The sequence below is a fragment of the Dendrobates tinctorius genome, unplaced genomic scaffold (genome assembly GCF_039654945.1).
Source record: "Dendrobates tinctorius isolate UK_male_01 unplaced genomic scaffold, ASM3965494v1 ptg000305l, whole genome shotgun sequence".
Classification (NCBI taxonomy): Eukaryota; Metazoa; Chordata; class Amphibia; order Anura; family Dendrobatidae; genus Dendrobates; species Dendrobates tinctorius.
This window is the reverse complement of record NW_027361972.1, coordinates 1,196,160-1,209,366: the sequence shown is the minus strand read 5'-3', so window position 1 is coordinate 1,209,366 and position 13,207 is coordinate 1,196,160. Positions and strand designations below refer to the sequence as shown.

Below are 13,207 nucleotides of genomic sequence, written 5' to 3'. Positions count from 1 at the left end.
CTGGAGGTAATGATATTGGGGGCACAGTATATCATATACAGGGGGTACAGGGATGGGGGGGCTGCACATATGGGGTCCTCACCCCCCGGCCTGGAGGTAATGATATTGGGGGCACAGTATATCACATACAGGGGGTACAGGGATGGGAGGCTGCACATATGGGGTCCTCACCCCCCGGCCTGGAGGTAATGATACTGGGGGCACAGTATATCACATACAGGGGGTACAGGGATGGGGGGGCTGCACATATGGGGTCCTCACCCCCCGGCCTGGAGGTAATGATATTGGAGGCACAGTATATCACATACAGGGGGTACAGGGATGGGGGGCTGCACATATGGGGTTCTCACCCCCCGGCCTGGAGGTAATATTGGGGGCACAGTATATCACATACAGGGGGTACAGGGATGGGGGGCTGCACATATGGGGTCCTCACCCCCCGGCCTGGAGGTAATGATATTAGGGGCACAGTATATCACATACAGGGGGTACAGGGATGGGGGGGCTGCACATATGGGGTCCTCACCCCCCGGCCTGGAGGTAATGATATTAGGGGCACAGTATATCACATACAGGGGGTACAGGGATGGGGGGCTGCACATATGGGGGTCCTCACTCCCGGCCTGGAGGTAATGATATTGGGGGCACAGTATATCACATACAGGGGGTACAGGGATGGGAGGCTGCACATATGGGGTCCTCACCCCCCGGCCTGGAGGTAATGATATTGGGGCACAGTATATCACATACAGGGGGTAGAGGGATGGGGGGCTGCACATATGGGGTCCTCACCCCCCGGCCTGGAGGTAATGATATTAGGGCACAGTATATCACATACAGGGGGTACAGGGATGGGGGGATGCACATATGGGGTCCTCACCCCCCGGCCTGGAGGTAATATTGGGGACACAGTATATCACATACAGGGGGTACAGGGATGGGGGGCTGCACATATGGGGGTCCTCACCCCCCGGCCTGGAGGTCATATTGGGGGAACAGTATATCACATACAGGGGGTACAGGGATGGGGGGATGCACATATGGGGTCCTCACCCCCCGGCCTGGAGGTAATATTGGGGACACAGTATATCACATACAGGGGGTACAGGGATGGGGGGCTGCACATATGGGGTCCTCACCCCCCGGCCTGGAGGTAATGATATTAGGGGCACAGTATATCACATACAGGGGGTACAGGGGTGGGGGGGCTGCACATATGGTGTCCTCACCCCCCGGCCTGGAGGTAATGATATTAGGGGCACAGTATATCACATACAGGGGGTACAGGGATGGGGGGCTGCACATATGGGGGTCCTCACTCCCGGCCTGGAGGTAATGATATTGGGGGCACAGTATATCACATACAGGGGGTACAGGGATGGGAGGCTGCACATATGGGGTCCTCACCCCCCGGCCTGGAGGTAATGATATTGGGGCACAGTATATCACATACAGGGGGTAGAGGGATGGGGGGCTGCACATATGGGGTCCTCACCCCCCGGCCTGGAGGTAATGATATTAGGGCACAGTATATCACATACAGGGGGTACAGGGATGGGGGGATGCACATATGGGGTCCTCACCCCCCGGCCTGGAGGTAATATTGGGGACACAGTATATCACATACAGGGGGTACAGGGATGGGGGGCTGCACATATGGGGTCCTCACCCCCCGGCCTGGAGGTAATGATATTAGGGGCACAGTATATCACATACAGGGGGTACAGGGGTGGGGGGGCTGCACATATGGTGTCCTCACCCCCCGGCCTGGAGGTAATGATATTAGGGGCACAGTATATCACATACAGGGGGTACAGGGATGGGGGGCTGCACATATGGGGGTCCTCACTCCCGGCCTGGAGGTAATGATATTGGGGGCACAGTATATCACATACAGGGGGTACAGGGATGGGAGGCTGCACATATGGGGTCCTCACCCCCCGGCCTGGAGGTAATATTGGGGACACAGTATATCACATACAGGGGGTACAGGGATGGGGGGCTGCACATATGGGGTCCTCACCCCCCGGCCTGGAGGTAATGATATTGGGGGCACAGTATATCACATACAGGGGGTACAGGGATGGGGGGATGCACATATGGGGTCCTCACCCCCCGGCCTGGAGGTAATATTGGGGACACAGTATATCACATACAGGGGGTACAGGGATGGGGGGCTGCACATATGGGGTCCTCACCCCCCGGCCTGGAGGTAATGATATTAGGGGCACAGTATATCACATACAGGGGGTACAGGGGTGGGGGGGCTGCACATATGGTGTCCTCACCCCCCGGCCTGGAGGTAATGATATTAGGGGCACAGTATATCACATACAGGGGGTACAGGGATGGGGGGCTGCACATATGGGGGTCCTCACTCCCGGCCTGGAGGTAATGATATTGGGGGCACAGTATATCACATACAGGGGGTACAGGGATGGGGGGCTGCACATATGGGGTCCTCACCCCCCGGCCTGGCGGTAATGATATTGGGGGCTCAGTATATCACATACAGGGGGTACAGGGATGGGAGGCTGCACATATGGGGTCCTCACCCCCCGGCCTGGAGGTAATGATATTGGGGGCACAGTATATCACATACAGGGGGTACAGGGATGGGGGGCTGCACATATGGGGTCCTCACCCCCCGGCCTGGAGTTAATGATATTGGGGGCACAGTATATCACATACAGGGTGTACAGGGATGGGGGGCTGCACATATGGGGGTCCTCACTCCCGGCCTGGAGGTAATGATATTAGGGGCACAGTATATCACATACAGGGTGTACAGGGATGGGGGGCTGCACATATGGGGTCCTCACCCCCCCGGCCTGGAGGTAATGATATTAGGGGCACAGTATATCACATACAGGGGGTACAGGGATGGGGGGCTGCACATATGGGGTCCTCACCCCCCGGCCTGGAGGTAATGATATTGGGGGCACAGTATATCACATACAGGGGGTAGAGGGATGGGGGGCTGCACATATGGGGTCCTCACCCCCCGGCCTGGAGGTAATGATATTGGGGGCACAGTATATCATATACAGGGGGTACAGGGATGGGGGGGCTGCACATATGGGGTCCTCACCCCCCGGCCTGGAGGTAATGATATTGGGGGCACAGTATATCACATACAGGGGGTACAGGGATGGGAGGCTGCACATATGGGGTCCTCACCCCCCGGCCTGGAGGTAATGATACTGGGGGCACAGTATATCACATACAGGGGGTACAGGGATGGGGGGGCTGCACATATGGGGTCCTCACCCCCCGGCCTGGAGGTAATGATATTGGAGGCACAGTATATCACATACAGGGGGTACAGGGATGGGGGGCTGCACATATGGGGTTCTCACCCCCCGGCCTGGAGGTAATATTGGGGGCACAGTATATCACATACAGGGGGTACAGGGATGGGGGGCTGCACATATGGGGTCCTCACCCCCCGGCCTGGAGGTAATGATATTAGGGGCACAGTATATCACATACAGGGGGTACAGGGATGGGGGGGCTGCACATATGGGGTCCTCACCCCCCGGCCTGGAGGTAATGATATTAGGGGCACAGTATATCACATACAGGGGGTACAGGGATGGGGGGCTGCACATATGGGGGTCCTCACTCCCGGCCTGGAGGTAATGATATTGGGGGCACAGTATATCACATACAGGGGGTACAGGGATGGGAGGCTGCACATATGGGGTCCTCACCCCCCGGCCTGGAGGTAATGATATTGGGGCACAGTATATCACATACAGGGGGTAGAGGGATGGGGGGCTGCACATATGGGGTCCTCACCCCCCGGCCTGGAGGTAATGATATTAGGGCACAGTATATCACATACAGGGGGTACAGGGATGGGGGGATGCACATATGGGGTCCTCACCCCCCGGCCTGGAGGTAATATTGGGGACACAGTATATCACATACAGGGGGTACAGGGATGGGGGGCTGCACATATGGGGGTCCTCACCCCCCGGCCTGGAGGTCATATTGGGGGAACAGTATATCACATACAGGGGGTACAGGGATGGGGGGATGCACATATGGGGTCCTCACCCCCCGGCCTGGAGGTAATATTGGGGACACAGTATATCACATACAGGGGGTACAGGGATGGGGGGCTGCACATATGGGGTCCTCACCCCCCGGCCTGGAGGTAATGATATTAGGGGCACAGTATATCACATACAGGGGGTACAGGGGTGGGGGGGCTGCACATATGGTGTCCTCACCCCCCGGCCTGGAGGTAATGATATTAGGGGCACAGTATATCACATACAGGGGGTACAGGGATGGGGGGCTGCACATATGGGGGTCCTCACTCCCGGCCTGGAGGTAATGATATTGGGGGCACAGTATATCACATACAGGGGGTACAGGGATGGGAGGCTGCACATATGGGGTCCTCACCCCCCGGCCTGGAGGTAATGATATTGGGGCACAGTATATCACATACAGGGGGTAGAGGGATGGGGGGCTGCACATATGGGGTCCTCACCCCCCGGCCTGGAGGTAATGATATTAGGGCACAGTATATCACATACAGGGGGTACAGGGATGGGGGGATGCACATATGGGGTCCTCACCCCCCGGCCTGGAGGTAATATTGGGGACACAGTATATCACATACAGGGGGTACAGGGATGGGGGGCTGCACATATGGGGGTCCTCACCCCCCGGCCTGGAGGTCATATTGGGGGAACAGTATATCACATACAAGGGGTACAGGGATGGGGGGATGCACATATGGGGTCCTCACCCCCCGGCCTGGAGGTAATATTGGGGACACAGTATATCACATACAGGGGGTACAGGGATGGGGGGCTGCACATATGGGGTCCTCACCCCCCGGCCTGGAGGTAATGATATTAGGGGCACAGTATATCACATACAGGGGGTACAGGGGTGGGGGGGCTGCACATATGGTGTCCTCACCCCCCGGCCTGGAGGTAATGATATTAGGGGCACAGTATATCACATACAGGGGGTACAGGGATGGGGGGCTGCACATATGGGGGTCCTCACTCCCGGCCTGGAGGTAATGATATTGGGGGCACAGTATATCACATACAGGGGGTACAGGGATGGGAGGCTGCACATATGGGGTCCTCACCCCCCGGCCTGGAGGTAATATTGGGGACACAGTATATCACATACAGGGGGTACAGGGATGGGGGGCTGCACATATGGGGTCCTCACCCCCCGGCCTGGAGGTAATGATATTGGGGGCACAGTATATCACATACAGGGGGTACAGGGATGGGGGGATGCACATATGGGGTCCTCACCCCCCGGCCTGGAGGTAATATTGGGGACACAGTATATCACATACAGGGGGTACAGGGATGGGGGGCTGCACATATGGGGTCCTCACCCCCCGGCCTGGAGGTAATGATATTAGGGGCACAGTATATCACATACAGGGGGTACAGGGGTGGGGGGGCTGCACATATGGTGTCCTCACCCCCCGGCCTGGAGGTAATGATATTAGGGGCACAGTATATCACATACAGGGGGTACAGGGATGGGGGGCTGCACATATGGGGGTCCTCACTCCCGGCCTGGAGGTAATGATATTGGGGGCACAGTATATCACATACAGGGGGTACAGGGATGGGAGGCTGCACATATGGGGTCCTCACCCCCCGGCCTGGAGGTAATGATATTGGGGCACAGTATATCACATACAGGGGGTAGAGGGATGGGGGGCTGCACATATGGGGTCCTCACCCCCCGGCCTGGAGGTAATGATATTAGGGCACAGTATATCACATACAGGGGGTACAGGGATGGGGGGATGCACATATGGGGTCCTCACCCCCCGGCCTGGAGGTAATATTGGGGACACAGTATATCACATACAGGGGGTACAGGGATGGGGGGCTGCACATATGGGGGTCCTCACCCCCCGGCCTGGAGGTCATATTGGGGGAACAGTATATCACATACAGGGGGTACAGGGATGGGGGGATGCACATATGGGGTCCTCACCCCCCGGCCTGGAGGTAATATTGGGGACACAGTATATCACATACAGGGGGTACAGGGATGGGGGGCTGCACATATGGGGGTCCTCACCCCCCGGCCTGGAGGTGATATTGGGGGAACAGTATATCACATACAGGGTGTACAGGGATGGGAGGCTGCACATATGGGGGTCCTCACCCCCCGGCCTGGAGGTAATGATATTAGGGGCACAGTTTATCACATACAGGGGGTACAGGGATGGGGGGCTGCACATATGGGGTCCTCACCCCCCGGCCTGGAGGTAATGATACTGGGGGCACAGTATATCACATACAGGGGGTACAGGGATGGGGGGCTGCACATATGGGGTCCTCACCCCCCGGCCTGGAGGTAATGATATTAGGGCACAGTATATCACATACAGGGGGTACAGGGATGGGGGGCTGCACATATGGGGGTCCTCACCCCCCGGCCTGGAGGTAATGATATTAGGGGCACAGTATATCACATACAGGGGGTACAGGGATGGGGGGCTGCACATATGGGGTCCTCACCACCCGGCCTGGAGGTAATGATATTGGGGGCACAGTATATCACATACAGGGGGTACAGGGATGGGGGGGCTGCACATATGGGGTCCTCACCACCCGGCCTGGAGGTAATGATATTGGGGGCACAGTATATCATATACAGGGGGTACAGGGATGGGGGGCTGCACATATGGGGTCCTCACCCCCCGGCCTGGAGGTAATGATATTGGGGGCACAGTATATCACATACAGGGGGTACAGGGATGGGGGGCTGCACATATGGGGTCCTCACCACCCGGCCTGGAGGTAATGATATTGGGGGCACAGTATATCATATACAGGGGGTACAGGGATGGGGGGCTGCACATATGGGGTCCTCAGCCCCCGGCCTGGAGGTAATGATATTGGGGGCACAGTATATCACATACAGGGGGTACAGGGATGGGGGGCTGCACATATGGGGTCCTCACCACCCGGCCTGGAGGTAATGATATTGGGGGCACAGTATATCACATACAGGGGGTACAGGGATGGGGGGGCTGCACATATGGGGTCCTCACCCCCCGGCCTGGAGGTAATATTGGGGGCACAGTATATCACATACAGGGGGTACAGGGATGGGGGGCTGCACATATGGGGTCTTCACCCCCCGGCCTGGAGGTAATATTGGGGGCACAGTATATCACATACAGGGGGTACAGGGATGGGGGGCTGCACATATGGGGTCCTCACCACCCGGCCTGGAGGTAATGATATTGGGGGCACAGTATATCACATACAGGGGGTACAGGGATGGGGGGCTGCACATATGGGGTCCTCACCACCCGGCCTGGAGGTAATGATATTGGGGGCACAGTATATCACATACAGGGGGTACAGGGATGGGGGGCTGCACATATGGGGTCCTCACCACCCGGCCTGGAGGTAATGATATTAGGGGCACAGTATATCACATACAGGGGGTACAGGGATGGGGGGCTGCACATATGGGGTCCTCACCCCCCGGCCTGGAGGTAATGATATTGGGGGCACAGTATATCACATACAGGGGGTACAGGGATGGGGGGCTGCACATATGGGGTCCTCACCCCCCGGCCTGGAGGTAATATTGGGGGCACAGTATATCACATACAGGGGGTACAGGGATGGGGGGCTGCACATATGGGGTCTTCACCCCCCGGCCTTGAGGTAATATTGGGGGCACAGTATATCACATACAGGGGGTACAGGGATGGGGGGCTGCACATATGGGGTCCTCACCACCCGGCCTGGAGGTAATGATATTGGGGGCACAGTATATCACATACAGGGGGTACAGGGATGGGGGGCTGCACATATGGGGTCCTCACCACCCGGCCTGGAGGTAATGATATTGGGGGCACAGTATATCATATACAGGGGGTACAGGGATGGGGGGCTGCACATATGGGGTCCTCACCCCCCGGCCTGGAGGTAATGATATAGGGGGCACAGTATATCACATACAGGGGGTACAGGGATGGGGGGCTGCACATATGGGGTCCTCACCACCCGGCCTGGAGGTAATGATATTGGGGGCACAGTATATCACATACAGGGGGTACAGGGATGGGGGGCTGCACATATGGGGGTCCTCACCCCCCGGCCTGGAGGTGATATTGGGGGCACAGTATATCACATACAGGGGGTACAGGGATGGGGGGGCTGCACATATGTGGTCCTCACCCCCCGGCCTGGAGGTAATGATATTGGGGGCACAGTATATCACATACAGGGGGTACAGGGATGGGGGGCTGCACATATGGGGTCCTCACCCCCCGGCCTGGAGGTAATGATATTGGGGGCACAGTATTATGGGAGGCTGCACATATGGGGTCCTCACCCCCCGGCCTGGAGGTAATGATATTGGGGGCACAGTATATCACATACAGGGGGTACAGGGATGGGGGGCTGCACATATGGGGTCTTCACCCCCCGGCCTGGAGGTAATATTGGGGGCACAGTATATCACATACAGGGGGTACAGGGATGGGGGGCTGCACATATGGGGTCTTCACCCCCCGGCCTGGAGGTAATGATATTGGGGGCACAGTATATCACATACAGGGGGTACAGGGATGGGGGGCTGCACATATGGGGTCCTCACCCCCCGGCCTGGAGGTAATGATATTGGGGCACAGTATATCACATACAGGGGGTACAGGGATGGGGGGCTGCACATATGGGGTCCTCACCCCCCGGCCTGGAGGTAATGATATTGGGGGCACAGTATATCACATACAGGGGGTACAGGGATGGGGGGCTGCACATATGGGGTCCTCACCCCCCGGCCTGGAGGTAATGATATTGGGGGCACAGTATATCACATACAGGGGGTACAGGGATGGGGGGCTGCACATATGGGGTCCTCACCCCCCGGCCTGGAGGTAATGATATTGGAGGCACAGTATATCACATACAGGGGGTACAGGGATGGGGGGCTGCACATATGGGGTCCTCACCCCCCGGCCTGGAGGTAATGATTTTGGGGGCACAGTATATCACATACAGGGGGTACAGGGATGGGGGGCTGCACATATGGTGTCCTCACCCCCCGGCCTGGAGGTAATGATATTGGGGCACAGTATATCACATACAGGGGGTACAGGGATGGGGGGCTGCACATATGGGGTCCTCACCCCCCCGGCCTGGAGGTAATGATATTGGGGGCACAGTATATCACATACAGGGGGTACAGGGATGGGGGGCTGCACATATGGGGTCCTCACCCCCCGGCCTGGAGGTAATGATATTGGGGGCACAGTATATCACATACAGGGTGTACAGGGATGGGGGGCTGCACATATGGGGTCCTCACCACCCGGCCTGGAGGTAATGATATTGGGGGCACAGTATATCACATACAGGGTGTACAGGGATGGGGGGCTGCACATATGGGGTCCTCACCACCCGGCCTGGAGGTAATGATATTGGGGGCACAGTATATCACATACAGGGGGTACAGGGATGGGGGGGCTGCACATATGGGGGTCCTCACCCCCCGGCCTGGAGGTAATGATATTGGGGGCACAGTATATCACATACAGGGTGTACAGGGATGGGGGGCTGCACATATGGGGTCCTCACCACCCGGCCTGGAGGTAATGATATTGGGGGCACAGTATATCACATACAGGGTGTACAGGGATGGGGGGCTGCACATATGGGGGTCCTCACTCCCCGGCCTGGAGGTAATGATATTGGGGGCACAGTATATCACATACAGGGGGTACAGGGATGGGGGGCTGCACATATGGGGTCCTCACCACCCGGCCTGGAGGTAATGATATTGGGGGCACAGTATATCACATACAGGGGGTACAGGGATGGGGGGGCTGCACAAATGGGGTCCTCACCACCCGGCCTGGAGGTAATGATATTGGGGGCACAGTATATCACATACAGGGTGTACAGGGATGGGAGGCTGCACATATGGGGTCCTCACCCCCCGGCCTGGAGGTAATGATATTGGGGGCACAGTATATCACATACAGGGTGTACAGGGATGGGGGGCTGCACATATGGGGTCCTCACCACCCGGCCTGGAGGTAATGATATTGGGGGCACAGTATATCACATACAGGGGGTACAGGGATGGGGGGGCTGCACATATGGGGTCCTCACCACCCGGCCTGGAGGTAATGATATTGGGGGCACAGTATATCACATACAGGGTGTACAGGGATGGGAGGCTGCACATATGGGGTCCTCACCACCCGGCCTGGAGGTAATGATATTGGGGGCACAGTATATCACATACAGGGGGTACAGGGATGGGGGGCTGCACATATGGGGGTCCTCACCCCCCGGCCTGGAGGTAATGATATTGGGGGCACAGTATATCACATACAGGGGGTACAGGGATGGGGGGCTGCACATATGGGGTCCTCACCACCCGGCCTGGCGGTAATGATATTGGGGCACAGTATATCACATACAGGGGGTACAGGGATGGGAGGCTGCACATATGGGGTCCTCACCACCCGGCCTGGAGGTAATGATATTGGGGGCACAGTATATCACATACAGGGGGTACAGGGATGGGGGGCTGCACATATGGGGGTCCTCACCCCCCGGCCTGGAGGTAATGATATTGGGGGCACAGTATATCACATACAGGGGGTACAGGGATGGGGGGCTGCACATATGGGGTCCTCACCACCCGGCCTGGCGGTAATGATATTGGGGCACAGTATATCACATACAGGGGGTACAGGGATGGGAGGCTGCACATATGGGGTCCTCACCCCCCGGCCTGGAGGTAATGATATTGGGGGCACAGTATATCACATACAGGGGGTACAGGGATGGGGGCTGCACATATGGGGGTCCTCACCCCCCGGCCTGGCGGTAATGATATTGGGGCACAGTATATCACATACAGGGGGTACAGGGATGGGAGGCTGCACATATGGGGTCCTCACCCCCCGGCCTGGAGGTAATGATATTGGGGGCACAGTATATCACATACAGGGGGTACAGGGATGGGGGGCTGCACATATGGGGGTCCTCACCCCCCGGCCTGGCGGTAATGATATTGGGGGCACAGTATATCACATACAGGGGGTACAGGGATGGGGGGCTGCACATATGGGGGTCCTCACCCCCCGGCCTGGCGGTAATGATATTGGGGCACAGTATATCACATACAGGGGGTACAGGGATGGGGGGCTGCACATATGGGGTCCTCACCACCCGGCCTGGCGGTAATGATATTGGGGCACAGTATATCACATACAGGGGGTACAGGGATGGGGGGGCTGCACATATGGGGGTCCTCACCCCCCGGCCTGGAGGTAATGATATTGGGGGCACAGTATATCACATACAGGGGGTACAGGGATGGGGGGGCTGCACATATGGGGGTCCTCACCCCCCGGCCTGGAGGTAATGATATTGGGGGCACAGTATATCACATACAGGGGGTACAGGGATGGGGGGGCTGCACATATGGGGTCCTCACCCCCCGGCCTGGAGGTAATGATATTGGGGGCACAGTATATCACATACAGGGGGTACAGGGATGGGGGGTTGCACATATGGGGGTCCTCACCCCCCGGCCTGGAGGTAATGATATTGGGGGCACAGTATATCACATACAGGGGGTACAGGGATGGGGGGGCTGCACATATGGGGTCCTCACCCCCCGGCCTGGAGGTAATGATATTGGGGGCACAGTATATCACATACAGGGGGTACAGGGATGGGGGGGCTGCACATATGGGGGTCCTCACCCCCCGGCCTGGAGGTAATGATATTAGGGGGCACAGTATATCACATACAGGGGGTACAGGGATGGGGGGCTGCACATATGGGGGTCCTCACCCCCCGGCCTGGAGGTAATGATATTAGGGGGCACAGTATATCACATACAGGGGGTACAGGGATGGGGGGCTGCACATATGGGGTCCTCACCCCCCGGCCTGGAGGTAATGATATTAGGGGGCACAGTATATCACATACAGGGGGTACAGGGATGGGGGGCTACACATATGGGGTCCTCACCACCCGGCCTGGAGGTAATGATATTGGGGGCACAGTATATCACATACAGGGTGTACAGGGATGGGGGGCTACACATATGGGGTCCTCACCACCCGGCCTGGCGGTGCAGGTACAGGCAGTAGTAATGGCCTCCGGGCCGCTCTCCTTTCCTCTCGTCGCCGCCATCATCACTTCTCACGTCGTCACCATCCACGGAGTCCACTACCGAGCTCTGCACCGACAGCATCTCCCCGTCAGTGACTGACAGCTCAGCGGAGCAGCCGTGAAACCCGTCCCCTGGAGAAGGAGCGAAAGTGCCGGGGACACAAGGTTCCGCCCTGAGCGTCAAAGAGGACACATCACCGGAGGAAGACAGAGGGCGGACCGGGGGAGATAGAGAGAGACCCCCTAATACCGACACCGGGGGAGAGAGACCCCCTAATACCGACACCGGGGGAGAGAGACCCCCTAATACCGACACCGGGGGAGATAGAGAGACCCCCTAATACCGACACCGGGGGAGATAGAGAGACCCCCTAACACCGACACCGGGGGGAGAGAGAGACCCCCTAACACCGACACCGGGGGAGATAGAGAGACCCCCTAACACCGACACCGGGGGGAGAGAGAGACCCCCTAACACCGACACCGGGGGAGATAGAGAGACCCCCTAACACCGACACCGGGGGAGAGAGACCCCCTGTAATACCAACACCGGGGGAGATAGAGAGACCCCCTAACACCGACCCCGGGGGAGATAGAGAGACCCCCTAATACCGACACCGGGAGAGATAGAGAGACCCCCTAACACCGACACCGGGGGGAGAGAGAGACCCCCTAATACCGACACCGGGGGAGATAGAGAGACCCCCTAATACCGACACCGGGGGAGATAGAGACCCCCTAATACCGACACCGGGGGAGATAGAGACCCCCTGTAATACCGACACCGAGGGAGAGAGACCCCCTGTAATACCAACACCGGGGGAGATAGAGACCCCCTGTAATACCGACACCGGGGGAGATAGAGACCCCCTGTAATACCAACACCGGGGGAGATAGAGACCCCCTAACACCGACACCGGGGGAGATAGAGAGACCCCCTAATACCGACACCGAGGAAGATAGAGAGACCCCCTAATACCGACACCGGGGGAGATAGAGAGACCCCCTAACACCGACACCGGGGGAGATAGAGACCC

At 57.9% G+C, this 13,207-nt stretch overlaps 1 protein-coding gene across 1 annotated transcript in view; it reads right to left on the bottom strand.

Annotated features, from left to right (window-relative positions):
- Positions 1-12,387, bottom strand: part of CUNH17orf75 (chromosome unknown C17orf75 homolog) — a 42,313-nt gene extending 29,926 nt beyond the window's left edge. Inside the window, exon 1 of the mRNA XM_073560802.1 lies at positions 12,116-12,387. Within this exon, the coding sequence (XP_073416903.1) occupies positions 12,116-12,252 (137 nt within the window). The 5' untranslated portion in view covers positions 12,253-12,387. The remainder of the gene's footprint in view (positions 1-12,115) is intronic.
- Positions 12,388-13,207: the final 820 nt, after the last annotated feature.